Here is a 15,141-nt window from a genome sequence, read left to right on the forward strand (position 1 = left end):
GCCATGCACACTACTTATCGTGTTCCTTCATGACTTTGAATTTTCACAAAAATTTTGTTCGGCTGAGTCACTTTCCGTTGTTATCAGTTAAATCAATGCCTTATTACCTTTTTTCTTTGCTATACATCATTTCCTCAGGTTAACCTGCATATTAACACAACCAGACATGTAATGAATGGCACAGTATGGAAACTCCTTTCTTGAACATCTTGATCCCTACCAAAAGATGAGTGGAAAATAAACAGGAGAAAAACGTTACAAAAATGTATAAATTACTATTTGATGGTATTCTCTCTTTTAAAAATGACATATGAGTAATCAACCAATCACTGTCAAATTTCTAGTCCATCTTATCCTGTGTATAGAGGTCTTCCCCAGCATAGAATATTTTGAAAGTTAAAAACTTTTTTTTTTCCAATTTTTAACAGTAATTACAAAATGTGTTCTTTTGTGATTTATAATAAACTAATCCAGTGGTTTTCAACGTAAAAAAACCAAAAACCCAAAAAAAACTACCCCTTCTGTCTGGTGGTTTCAGCTCAAGTACCCCTTTACCATTTTCACTCTACTGCATGGTAGCACAGTGGCAATAAAAGGCAGAATAATCTGGTTACAATAAGACACCCTTCACATGATGTGTACACTTTTCAGCAGGGCAAGCACAGGAAAGGTGTTTTATTTGAGCTACATACAGTACAGCACAGCAATCAGGAGCCTGCAGGGCAGTGGATGAGTTTCAGGTTTCTTTTCCATGGTGTTCTGCAACAGCCCTTGTAAGGTGAGGCTCTGTCATTCTTTATCACGATTATTATGAGGAATTTTATTTTACTACTAATTATAGTAGTATTACATGTTTAAAAAGCATGATATGGGAAGCATAAAAGCATGCGACATAGAAAAAAAATGAGCAAACAGCTAAAACTGGGTTTCATTGTCCTGGCACGGCCCATTCCCTGCTTCCTCGTCTCCAGGACTGGCTCCCTGGTTAGGATCCAGAAATCCATTGCGAGTTTCCTGCGGCTCATCCCTGAAATATAAAAACATAATGTCAATCAGAAACGTTCCCATAACACACCTTATTCAGAGCTTGTGGCTTCTGAATGCTATGTCCTAACCAGGGCCTGAGGCTGGGGACTGTAGCATTGACATGGGATATAGAAGGGACTGTAGCATTGACATGGGATATAGAAGGGACCGTAGCATTGACATGGGATATAGAAGGGACCGTAGCATTGACATGGGATATAGAAGGGGCCGTAGCATTGACATGGGATATAGAAGGGGCCGTAGCATTGACATGGGATATAGAAGGGACCGTAGCATTGACATGGGATATAGAAGGGACCGTAGCATTGACATGGGATATAGAAGGGGCCGTAGCATTGACATGGGATATAGAAGGGGCCGTAGCATTGACATGGGATATAGAAGGGACCGTAGCATTGACATGGGATATAGAAGGGACCGTAGCATTGACATGGGATATAGAAGGGACCGTAGCATTGACATGGGATATAGAAGGGACCGTAGCATTGACATGGGATATATTAAAGTTGGGCTGTATTAAAGTTGGAAAGGGTTGAAGACCATGCACTCGCATCCTCACGTGTCATTTGGTTTGCAGTTCTTGTCTTGTTTTTCCATCACATGCTTCAAAATGAGTTTTAAAAAGTTTAAGCTCAGAAAGGTGCATAGTACAAGCCCAGCTGCTGAAACCCATCCCAAAAAGCTTTGGTTCAGTACTTTTTGCATCATCAATGTGAGACTCAAGGTTAGAGTAAGAGACTAACTTGATTATCAGCCAACCCCTTCGACATCAGAGCGATACAGTGCTGTTGTGATGGGTTTGTTGAGTTAAACCCTTTCCATTCTAGCTTTAACATCAAACTCTTAATTAATAGAAACAGAATTTGAATCTTTAAACAAGCAGGTCCCTGACACAGCCATGTTAGGTCAGAGGTCAAGTCAAGTCAAGGTCACCAACACAATCAGCAGGCAGCGTTTCTATAACCCTGCCAATAGGACGACCTCATGCACTGAGAAATGCATTGACAAACCTCTTACATTATTTGTAAATGATAGTTCCCCATTGGATAATGGATCACGAGTGACAGACATACGTTTCACAATAGTGCTATTCACAAAATGCACAAAAAATTGGACCTTTCATTAACACTGTCAACAGAGTGTAGGGCCACCATGGGCAGCCATGATTCAACTTGATGAGTCTGGAATTAATTGGCTATGGATGAGTGCACTACAGCCTGCTGGCCCTAAACTACCCCACCCATCACCCCCACCCCCCACACCCCCACACCCCCACACCCCCACAAAACACACACAACTAAGACTTCATGTACTTACATGTTCTTTTTTGGGTGGCATTGTACAACCACAGCTAGACCTGCAAGGACAGCCAGACCTGCAGCACAGCCAATGCCAACACCAACAGCAATGTTAATGGAGATGGTGCCTGGAATAGAGAAACACATACAGTCATGTAAGATGCAGTTTTATCTGACCTCGTCCATAACGTAAAGCGCAACAGTAACTCCAGACAAGCACACTCTGAATTGTTTTCTTTGTATATTCTACTTACACTCAAAATGGACTTCAGACCCAATACACTCTGAGTTTTGTCTGTTTCTATTCCTATTCCTTTCTGGTACCTCCCCATACAGGGCATGCACATCCTAGAGTTTGATTTACGCATGGGAGAAACTCTTCTATGAAGTCTCAATGTGAAAAATAAACTCCAGAAAACAAAAAGAGCAAAAAAACAATACTGGATATGGGATAATATTGTTCTTGTCCTCTAGTCAATTTGTAGGGTATTTGAGCTGCTGTACTTACGTGTTCTGTTTTGTTTCCCTCCAACTTGTTCTAAAAAACATACAAATAAGAATGAGGTAAGTTCTGTACACTCAGTGAGTTTTCTATCAGTTGTTTGAAATTCCTCTGGTTTCAGTCTCAGAGAGGAGTTTAAAGTGTAACAGCCCATAGTCTAAGATCATTCCCATCACTCCAGGGCTCCCACAAACACTACCTTCTTACAACTCCAATCATTCTGCTGGCCATTGGTTCTATTTTCACTTCCTGTGCAGCAGGTATTAGGGCCCCACCTGAGCCTCAAACTCACTTTCTTTCAGTCATTATACCCGCTGCACAGGGAATGACAGGATAACAGCACAGCCCCAGAGCCACACCTCTGGAAACGATCTACAAGGCTGGCTTCTTAAGAGCACAATCTTACTGCATCTGACTACGCAAAACAATGAAAAGAAAAAACACACATTTCTAGATATTTCCTTTTTACCTTGATCTTCTGGCTTCAGGGTGGCATTCTGACCTGGGAGGAATTCAAAGAGAGCTTTTCATTCTCAAACAGGCCCAGTTAATACGGTGTGTGAATGGCAGACGTGGTCAGGCTGTTCTGATTATATCTGATTCTCAATACAATGCAAACTGGAAACAATATCAGCACAGAGAGACTTTGAAAACGGTTTGCGCTTGGCAGCTGGCTGTCAGATATAGCTCACACACACATTGTAACCCAGAGAAACATAGCTAACACAACTTACCTGGAAACTGGTCTGGCACAGACACAGTCACACATTCTAGGGGAAAAAAGAAAAAGACAACTAAAGTAACTCCAGAAAAATAAAGGGCCATTAGCTGCCACTACATACAGAGTTTTCAATGAATAGCAAAACAAACTGAAAAGTTGTGAGTGTTGTATCAGTGGTACCTACAGCAATGCGAGTGTTGGATCAGTGGTACCTACAGCAATGCGAGTGTGGGATCAGTGGTACCTACAGCAATGTGAGTGTTGCATCAGTGGTACCTACAGCAATGTGAGTGTTGGATCAGTGGTACCTACAGCAATGTGAGTGTTGGATCAGTGGTACCTACAGCAATGTGAGTGTTGGATCAGTGGTACCTACAGCAATGCGAGTGTGGGATCAGTGGTACCTACAGCAATGTGAGTGTTGCATCAGTGGTACCTACAGCAATGCGAGTGTGGGATCAGTGGTACCTACAGCAATGTGAGTGTTGCATCAGTGGTACCTACAGCAATGTGAGTGTTGGATCAGTGGTACCTACAGCAATGTGAGTGTTTGATCAGTGGTACCTACAGCAATGTGAGTGTTGGATCAGTGGTACCTACAGCAATGGCCAAGCGTTTTGGATCACCTAGAACTGCAGGATTGAGCAGAATTAAAAAATAAAAAACTATGAACATAATTTAGATCTTTTATTTATCAAGTAATCAAATAAACTAAAAAATGATATCGCAAAAGTGAGAAGTGTAGCATAGTGAGAAGTGTGGCGGAATTCAGTGCGAGTCAGCAGGAAACAACTTATTATAATGCCACACAACCTCAAATAAATACAACTATAAAATGGTTTGGATAAATTAAACACTGTGATTGGCTAAACAAGATCACATGGCCATGCAGCAAGAATTGTCTTATGCATGGTAGGGGTGAATCACTTCCGAAGATCAATCAATTTCCTTGGATTTATTTTCTTTAAAATCTCGATAGTTCCTGTAAAGCTGAGGGCTGAATTACCAAATTCCAGTGGACTGCAGGATCTAAAATCAGGGTGGAGACCGGTGGCAATGGATCTTAACAACGAAGGGACAGCGCATGACAAACAAACAAACAAAAAAAACCCTAGGTTCATATTTTCAAGAACACGGCATAAAAAGTGCTTTATATGAAGTATTGTAATGAAGTTAACGGTGTTGTTCCGGTTGACTGATATGAGTGACACTCTGCATGGCTGCATCACTGACTGGGGGTTTCAGGAGGTAAACTAGTGTTGAGAAGAGACGCAGGCAGCGTGTTTGGAGGAATACAAAATAAAGGTGCAGAGCCAGATTATTGTACTAGGGAAAACTTCAGCTTTACTTACCAAAGTATATATGTACATAAGCAGTTATAGTTTGAGTTTTTCAAACAGCATAAAATATTTACTCAACAGTAATAAGTTTTCCAAGCAAATGTGTAGCTTCTAAAAGTCATGGTGCAGTAGTTATAGAAAAGGGCTTGTAACCAGGAGCTCCCCGATTCAAATCCCGGCTCACTCACTGACTCACTGTGTGACCCTGAGTAAGTCACTTAACCTCCTTGTGCTTCGTCTTTTGGGTGAGACGTAATTGTAAGTGACTCTGCAGCTGAGGCATAGTTCACACACCTGAGTCTCTGTAAGTCGCCTTGGATAAAGGCGTCTGCTAAATAAACAAATAATACAAATTGCTTACTTAACTGTAACTATAACTTGCTTTCTTATTTATTAATACTCAAACACTCTTTTTCAATGAAAAGTCATTGCCACAGAATTGGACACGTTCTTTGCAGAAAAATACATTTCTCTCTTTGCAGATTTTAGGGCATTACTACAGATTTCCACAGGTACTATTTATAGAACTGCAAAGGGACTGAACAGAAATGGGGACACGAGGTGCTGTTGACTTTATCTGAGACGATGCATTTTAACATTGTAAAGAGGAAACTTTACCCTTAACTTTGAGGTCCTGTCTGTCAGAAAGCCCATGTGCTAAATTTATCACTTCCCAGGAGACTGTGTATCTGCCTCGGTGTCTTTCTGATACAGATGGGAAGTGCAGAGTAGGGTAGAGAGATGTATTGAAGCACAGCTGCAGATCAGAACAGGAAACACAGGAGCCAGCCGGTACATAGTTAACATTGTGGTGGCAGAGGTCTTTCGTCTTGTGACTCACACTGGTCAAGCCATTAACTTTGTAAGGGAAAGGGAGGGAAGCATGCTGTCCAATACAGGCATCCACCGATACTGAAGAAAAACAAAGAGAAGAGCAACACACTTACAAGTAATCATAAAGAGCACAGCCTAGAGACCTCTCTTCAGCTCTAGCGGCTGGACAGTTAGAAACACCTGCCATAACACTGTCAATAGGGTGTAGGTCCACATGTGAAGCCAGGATTGGTTAAAAGTGTTCAGGGAGGAATAAATGACCATTCCATGTAAGGAAGGAGTCAGTTCTCCAGACTTCCCACAAAATCACTATAACCATGCAACTGGCTAAAAAAAAAGAAAGTGCTTTTCTTAAAATAAAGAAAGTTACTCACCCACAGGAACGATGCTGCCCAAAAATACCAACCCGATTAACATGGCTTTTGTCATCTTTTTAACTGTAACAAAAAACACACACAACATAAGTTACAGTGAGAGACACACACACACACTTGTGTTCGTTATACAAACTTCGTTATCATGGCTACATCCAAATGATCAGCCATTCAACTAATTAGAGATACGATCTTATCAATAGAAATATATTAAAAACATGTACACAATTAGATGCATGTATCCACACAATACACATCTATTAGATGCAGATACATTTAAGAAATTGAATACAATTTAATGAAGTAATAATCATGTTTTTTTATCATTATCCAAATTACCAACCCTTATTCAGCTGAATGCCTGTAATCTGAAAGAAGAATGGTGCAGACAAGCACTAAGAAAATGTTTAGCCACAACCTACGGGTATTTAGATCCTTAAGAACGTTCACTTCTGAGAGTTCTCGCAAAGGAAACTATGACATAATGCACTTCCTAGAAAGTGTGAGTATACTGCATGTGTGGGTTCATCCTTGTACGTTTGCTTTGCCTGTGTCGGACCAATAGACATAATACAAAAGGGAAATGAACTGGATTTGCTTACCCTCCCTTTAAATATGTATTATCAATATTTTGTGAGTTTCGTTCATTATTTTCAAGGTAGTTGTGATGGAGCAAGGTCCCTCACATTGTAAAACCAGCAATGGACTTGTTTGGACTTTCATTTTAACCAAGTGAGCACAGCCTAGAGACTCTCTTCAGCTGTAGAGGCTGGACAATTAGAAACACCTGCCATAGCACTGTCAATAGGGTGTCTACTAAAACAAATATGTAACTGCACCAACAAAACCAAACCAAAACGTGTTACTTCCCTGTTGAGTGTAACAATGGAAATGTGCACATTCTCAGCAGGATGCGTGGATCTAGCTGTGTTAAAGTAAACCCTTCTCTTTGTTTCTGTATGTGTGTATTTGCTGTAAAACCTTGTTTGATTGTTAATTACCCAAGTTGTATAGGGTAGTGCTGTCCTCCATTTTGTGGGAGGAAGTGAAAACCTGCCATCTTAGGTTAAGGAATCTTTTGATTCTTACCTCAGTGCTGACGTCCTGTAGTCAGGGCAGCCCCGTGTAGTAAATGTACAGGGGACGTATTTATTGATTGGTTAGATATTGCTTGCTAAAAGCGCTGTTAATTTAATGCATTCGCTTCCCTGCGTATTGTCACACACAGCTGGCTGGGACTTCCACAGTAGTGCATGAAAAATCGAGCTAATGCAGCCAATTGAGAAAAAAAAAGGTTTAGCCTTTTAGAAAAAGGAGTGTGGCAACCAAGTACTTCCAGTCCATTTTTTTTTTTTTTACCTCCTATTAGTTATATCACCACAGCTTGTTCTTGATACTGGTGTTTTACCAGAAGTTGCTGCTGCTTCCTGGTAGCGGATCACTTCCTGTGTTGTAGTTCAAACTAATGCCAGTGGTCTAGCCACAATCAGACCATGTGACCTACGGCACAGGTACCAGGATGCGGCAGTTCATCTGCAGTGTTGTAAATGAAATATTTGTATAACCAAAAGATTTTAAGCACAATAAAAGTAAGACCAGCAATTAAGTTATAAATAGGGCTTCTGTTTTTCAGTTTTTATTAATTTCATTTTTATGTGCTTTTTTAAATGTAATTTCAGTCTTCTCAGTTTTATGTAAACTGTTTTTTTTCCAGGGCTTTCGCTTTTTATATACTGTAAGAAATGATTGTTTTCAGTTGCTTTCGTTTTTTCCTGTCACAATATGTATAGTAACTCAACAGTACTTGCACACTTTAATTGCACCTCTGTTTCTTTGCTGTCTTCCACAACGAAATCCTTACGGTCACGGGCACGTTCGGGGGTTTTTGTGTGTTTTTTTGCAATTCTGTTTTAAATTCCACGAGCGTTTGAATACAAATCGAACTGTAATATAGCTTTAAATCTCGTGAGCAAGAACAACCCTCCGTTTCTAATTGTAATCTTGTTTTAAATCTCGCAAGCGTGTTACAATCCTCCAATAGAAATGTAGGAATGTGCTGCCACTTAGTAGTTGGGGCGGGTTTAAAGTATTCAGATCGAATCAATGCGAGATATAAGTCAGGAAGGAGGAACATTGCCCAATTGCACTGGGAAAGTGATTTATTTAAATTTTTCACATGGAAAGGGGTGAAGTCAACATGAATTGAGTAACCATTTCCAGTGGGTTTTTTTTATATATACACACCGATTGAAATACACCGATATCATTATTTTTTTTGTACAGGGGGTGTTTTATCTGTTTATCGGTTAAACCCAGAATCAGAAGCCCTAGTTATAAAGCTCTGAGCATACCTTTAAAAAAGGGTTATCCAATACTGTCCAAGACTTGCCCCTCTCTCCCAGATTTGAATGTCAGTGTATTAAAGTGCTCTCATACACATTTCCAAAAGGGGGAAACGTGGCCCTTTGTAAATATCACATCAAATCTTTTATTTCATATCAAACTCAGAAGCATGCTATAAATCTCACCTGTAGGCTTGGACTTCTTCACACTCACAGAGTTATGGGGGCCCACTCTGTTAATCAAGGGAATCGATGGCTTCTTTGACGGTTCCTTGTTTGGGCTATCCGAGTGGAGAGGAGTGACGGCCTGATTATCTGCGGCATCAACCACAAGAAGGTTCAGGTCAGCAGGAGTTGAAAGGTCAGCAGATTCTTCTGCGGTGTAAGCCACGTTTTCAGAAACATCCGCCTTTGGTCTTTCGTCCCTACTTTTTTCTCCAGCTATGGTTTTCTCAATTGGAAATGAGGGTTGGTTCATCAATGCTGCCACAGGAGGAGAAGCAGTAAGATGTGGGACACTGGAGGGGCAGACGCTAACATCTTCTTGGCAGGCATCTGAAACGGTATCATTGCGAAGGGAATTGTTGGTCATCATAGGCTGGCTTTCACGGACACTAGAGGCAGACAAGTTGCCTTTGTCTTGAACTGAATGTCTGTCAGCCTGTAAACTGCTCTCGGAAGGAAAGCAGGAACCCAGCGCTTCCTTGTTGCACTCTGGCATCTCCGGATTGCTTCCTTGGCTCCCTGCCTGGATTTCCCAAATTGCAGAATCTGGTTCACTGAATGTGTGGGACCAGGTCTGGGCCACTACGGGATGAGGAGGAGTTTTGGGAGAGGTACCTGCGCAGGAACGATTGCAATCGGGATATTCAAGTTGGTCAACATCAGCTCTGCTTCTAGAATCCAGAAGGTCTCCAGTACCAGCAGGAGGGGAGGAAAGCCCTTCAGATGGAGGTCCAGCCATGTGGGTGTTTTCTTGAATGGGAGCGCAGATATTGCATCCAGACTCCTGGCTCAAGGCTTTAGCTCCTGGAGGTGCATCGTGTAGGAGACTATCTAGAGGCGTTGTCTCTTGGATTGGACTCACAAGGTCAGACTTGCCTTCAAGGTCAATGCAAGGTTCTTGGAAGCCTTCCAGACTGCCTGACTCAGAACAAAACACTCCTTGACCTAATTGCTCAGGTGAATCACTGGAACAGACTTGCATCATAAGAGCACTGGTTTCCGTACTAGCGGTTCTGGGGTTGGCTGGAGTTTTGACTGGGAGCTCCAGGACTACAGCACTTGTAAGTGAGATAGCAATGTTTTCTGCTTGTTCATAGCTTTCCATGAAAATGAAGGCCCCATGGTCGTTCACAATGTTTTTCCCGGAGTATTTCAGCTCATAGGATGATCCCGGCTTCTTGTAATGGGCTTGTAGATCGGCGCAGTCAGGATCTCCCTTGATTATTTTGGCCACCCTGGGGATCAATAATGACAGATTAATGGAGCCATGTCATGAAATTCAGTTTTTAACTATATTTCCCCTTTAAAATGGCCCAAATTAACTACCGGCTAACCCTACTGCTTTAGTAACTGTTACAAATAATGCTGGTTTAATAGATAGAGCTTCAGTGTCGAGTGCTCCAGTCCTTCATTCCTCACAGACACTACTGCTCAGCACCCCTTTGCTTACACTGCACTCACACTAGCTGTAGTCACCACCACACCTACATCACAGGCAATAGCACTCTGAGAAAAAGAAAATCTAAGATGATGAATCATAGCATTCACACAGTGACCCAGGACTTGGGTTCAGCAACATGTTTTTTAAGAATACTGTGAATTTTCTGTGAAGTTCCTGCCTGTTCTTTGTAACATGAACCTCCTCAAATGTTGTGGACTCAGACTGTATTACAGAAACAGTAGATCAAGTACAGCCAATACCTGCTCTCTGGAGGAGCTCTGTCCAACGTGTGCACATTCACTGCAAAACACAAAAAAACATTACAATTAATAAAGGGCTTTGTGTTACTGACTTAACCATGGAGTTTCCAACAGGCACACATTTCTGGATGCTTTCACGTCCATGCAAATGAGGTTGATCACAGCACATGATCCCTGCAGCACTATAACGCTGTGCAAGCAGAACAATTGCAAACAAACAAACAGTAATGGGGAAACACAAGATCAGAAATAGCAAATCGAAGGGAAAGTGGTCACCAAGTGTGGCTGCAAACAGTTTTGTCTGACAGAAGACAAAGATCTAGGAGTTTATGTTGACTCAGAAATGTCTTCATCTAGACAATGTGGGGAAGCTATATAAAAAAAAAAGGCCAACAAGATGCTCGGATATATAGTGAAAAGTGTTGAATTGAAATCAAGGGAAGTAATGTTAAATCTTTACAATGCATTAGTAAGACCTCACCTAGAATATTGTGGTCAGTTCTGGTCACCTTGCTACAAAATGGATATTACTACTCTAGAAAGAGTGCAAAGAAGAGCAAACAGAATTATCCCAGGTTTAAAAGGCATGTCATATGCAGGCAGACTAAAAGAATTGAATATATTCAGTCTTGAACAAAGAAGACTACGCGGTGATCAGATTCAAGCATTCAAAATCCTAAAAGGTATAGACAATGTCGACCCAGGGGATATTTTTGACCTGAAAACAGAAACAAGGACCAGGGGTCACAAATTGAGATTAGATAACAGAACAGAAAATAGGAGGCACTTTTTTACACAGAGAATTAGGAGGGTCTGGAACCAGCTCCCTAGGAATGTTGTTGAAGCTGACACCATGGAATCCTTCAAGAAGCTGCCTGATGAGATTCTGGGATTAATAAGCTACTAACAACCAAAGGAGCAAGACGGGCTGAATGGCCTCCTCTCGTTTGTAAACTTTCTTATGTTCTTATGTAAGCTTGACAACATATGTAATAATGCAAGTGTGACATACTGATGAAAAAAAAAAACAAAGTTGACACATACATATCCCCAGATTCTGAAACTCTTTTAAAGCTTAGAAAATGGATCGGAGATTTCCTTTAACCTGATTGATCAATATCAGTGGCGTGCCGTCAGGACCGTCAAGGTATTCTCTGCTGACCAGACAGTGCCAAGTAAACTGTCAGTCAAATGACATTACGTTGCCTCACTCACTTGCATACAGTGTGCTTGCTTATACTATGAAACATACTACTCTAATTATTATTTGTTCATTTGTCAGACGGCTTTATCCAAGATGACTTACAGGGTTTACTAGAGGTTTTTTAAGAGTCTAGGGGTTTCCTGAAGGGGATGTGATCAGCCAATAAGAGATCTCATTTCCCCCGCATAGGTCCAAAACAACTACCAGACGCTAGAAAAACAGTTGAGGGTATTTTCCGTTTCAGTTGAAGGACTTGAGTGAGTTTAACCGATAGCCGAGTCGAAAAATGTCAATTTTTTTTAGACAGGCGACCAATCCGGAGTAAGCAGATGCGGGTTATAAATCTCCCAGGGTATTCTCTGCCTCACTTGAAGGCCCTGCTTTAGCAACCAATGGGAAAGTCAAAGCTCTGACAGCTGACCAATCATTAGTGAGCAACCCCAAAACATGAATATTCCTTGGTTAGCACTGCAGTTAGGAGGATAGCTGGATTTGCATGAAAATAATTATATGAAATTAATTTTGATCTTTTTTTAACATTATGTAATAAAAGAAAGAAAGAAAGATTTAGATCACTATAGCTTCACATGCTTAATGCACTCATTGAGAAGCCGCTAACACACAGCCTTGCAGAGAACATCGTAACTCAATTTAAACATTCCAGCAACTTTGTTAAAAGGTTGTGTGTCAGTGGGAACTAAGTAACAGTTTTGTTTTATAACAAAATTACATTGTATTGTGCACCTTCAAGTATAAAGTGAAAGTATTATTAGGGTCTTTTTATATGCACTGGTTAACAAGGATACGGTATGCAAAATGAACAAGGAGAAGTACGAATTTGTATTTAAAAACGGAATTAGATCTGCCATTGTTAATAATAATAATAATAAATAATAATACAAACTTATAAAATGTTTTTTTTTAAACGAACAATAAAAGCAATAAGTATCATTATCAAAAATAATTTGTTTAATCTCAAACTTGTACATTGTTCATACAACAGAACGCGTTAAAATACACCAAGAGGTTTGTATCTGGCCTACTTTCAGCATATGAATATTTTTTACACTTTCGCTAAAATGTAATCACATAACGGGAACTTAAATGCTAAAAATTACACGAATACATGAACGTGGACTGAAATCCAAATAAAAAAATTAAGTTACCTGTACTTTTATTGTTTACATTTAAGAGGTCGATAAAAACCAACAGCTCACACACCGTGCTCGCGTTTGTGTACGAGGCAGGTGAACTGAAGAACAGCTCCATGGCAGTAGGTTGGTTTTCAGTATTGAGGCAGACTATTGGAAATACCTACGACGTTACATCGTGCAGACCGAGGACACTGAAGCTAGCGGTCCACGCATGGAATTCTGACAAACCGCATTACTCAGGGAATACCGAGGAACACGTTTGTATTGATTAGCAACAAAAGCTAGTGCCGCATAAAATAAAATAAAAAGCTGAAAAATGTCTTGTAAAAAATACAAACAATAAGAAGTTTTATTTCACCCAATACAAATCCAGCTTTACTGGATCATACAGCTCCTCCTGTGGTTAAAATGTCCCTCTCCGTGTGTGCACACCTGTTACCTTTTCCGTAGCGTATTTAACTGTTTTGCTCCTATTAATACATCTGAGATACATATACAAGTGTATATAACCCATACAAACAAACAAAGAATACAATAGCCGTAAGAAACCCTTGAGTGATCAATAATGAAACCGTTTGAAAATAGCGTGCCTGGTCTAGAATGAGTACGAGAGATGAAGGGAGCCTGTATCAACGCTGTGCTCAGGTGTCAGCGTTTTTAGATGTAATCATTGGAACAGTTCTTATTTTTAGACCCACATATCAGAAATCAACTAGATAAAATAAACTGAACGTTTATTTAAAAGATACAACTCAACCGCAACAAACATATAGTGAACCTGCAGCCTTACACAGATCTTTATTTGCAAACGTCCTTTTCAAAACCTCATTGGAGGGGGGAGTGTTACGCATAGGGTTAATAACAAGAAGGGCGGTGTTTTAATCATGTGTGTATTAATATTATGAAAATAATAATATAAAAAAGATCAACAAAATGATTAAGGAAATGAATTAGTAAACAACAGTCACATCGTTATCCCAGCCATGCTCGGCTTCTCAGAATGACTGGTGATCTGTCACATTATTTACAAATATTGTTTTGTTGTTATTGTTAGTACTTTTTGTGATCAATCACAAAAGGGCTGGAAATAAGACTCCTATATAGCCGTGTCACACATTCCAGGTTTCAATCGACTTTTATAACCGTACCAGCTCGGGTGTGTGTTTATAAACTCATAGTAAAAACAGCAATGGATCCAACTGCTATGCAATCAGTCTTGTGCCCCGATTAAATGATACATTTGAAAATTATCAATACAAATAATTCAAACTAAAAAAAATATCTTTCCCCCGATTCTTCAGTGTACTGCTAATCATCTTGAAAGCGCTAAACAGTGCCCCGTTATAAAGTGGAAAACGTCCAGAACAGACATCAGCACCAACAAATCACTCCAGTGTTGTTACCGAATCAAGATGTGATGAAACACTTCACATACCCACACACCCCGAATTACGACGTCTTTGAAACATTTCAGCAGCCGACAGAAAACAGTACGCAGACGTATTGTCATTGATATCCTTTATATACCTACCTGCATGAAAACCTTCGACAATTTTCAGTCAGCAGTCAGTGATAAAGAAACAATATGCATTTCATTAGGCATGTTAAAACAACTTCTAAAAAGTCTCATGCATTTCACTAATTTAGCTATTTTGACATTTTTCAGTTAGTGGTTTGATTTCATATGCCCAACAAATCAAAACAGAAACATGTGTTGGAATAAATTTGCACACTGCTCTGTATACCGTAGATAACAGGGAAATTAATCGAATTTCAGATTATATAAACTACAGCTCATGGAGTGATGTATTTTACAGTGATCTCTTCTATTTAACCTACAGTATGTCAATTATATTAATTCAGTGAAAGCTTCCGCCACAGATTTTCTGGAAGAAAACGAAACGGCCCTCGTCGGATCGACTCCCTAAGCGAGCAGAGACTAACTATTTTTCTGATCCGGGTCGGATCGCTAACGTAACGAGTTGGGATCGACTGGAAGGATTCACACGGAAGCTGCAATCGACCCGACTCTGAACCGCTCCCGATTGCGAGTCGTTTGTTCATCTATTCGCCACTTCGTGAAAAAAACAAAACAAAAAAAAACATTAAGTACATGACTTTTACGAGTATACATAATGGTTTGTAGCAACCTGTATGAAATTACATTGCGTTACAGTACCTTTCGTCTCTCCTTGGATCTTCCGAGTCCTCTTTCTTCCGGGTTTTATTGGTAGGAATCTTAAAATAAGTTTCATTTTTAAAACTAACAAACTTAAGAAACGCAGGTAAGTCATGCTTTCTTCCAGTATATATTTATTTGCTTAAAAAGCCAATGTTCTCGGTTATCGAGTTTAATTTCCGTTTATACCGCACGCCGGCTGGGAGTTGCTTTACGAATC

General features: G+C 40.2%; 1 protein-coding gene across 2 annotated transcripts; it reads right to left on the reverse strand.

Annotated features, from left to right (window-relative positions):
• Positions 1-660: 660 nt before the first annotated feature.
• On the reverse strand, positions 661-15,139 carry LOC131697553 (uncharacterized). 2 transcript variants are annotated; one of them, XM_058987281.1, is made up of 10 exons: positions 14,922-15,139; positions 10,385-10,424; positions 8,645-9,918; positions 6,117-6,179; positions 5,527-5,820; positions 3,582-3,617; positions 3,317-3,349; positions 2,854-2,883; positions 2,365-2,473; positions 661-1,027 (listed from the first exon to the last, which is right to left on the reverse strand). In XM_058987281.1, exons 1-10 carry the CDS (start codon positions 15,034-15,036, stop codon positions 916-918), a joined length of 2,106 nt encoding a protein of 701 aa, XP_058843264.1. In that variant the 5' UTR covers positions 15,037-15,139; the 3' UTR covers positions 661-915. The 2 variants fall into 2 exon arrangements, with proteins under 2 accessions (XP_058843264.1, XP_058843265.1); XM_058987282.1 differs by lacking the exon at positions 14,922-15,139 and adding an exon at positions 14,274-14,717.
• Positions 15,140-15,141: the final 2 nt, after the last annotated feature.

Source organism: Acipenser ruthenus, chromosome 15 (genome assembly GCF_902713425.1).
Source record: "Acipenser ruthenus chromosome 15, fAciRut3.2 maternal haplotype, whole genome shotgun sequence".
NCBI lineage: Eukaryota > Metazoa > Chordata > Actinopteri > Acipenseriformes > Acipenseridae > Acipenser > Acipenser ruthenus.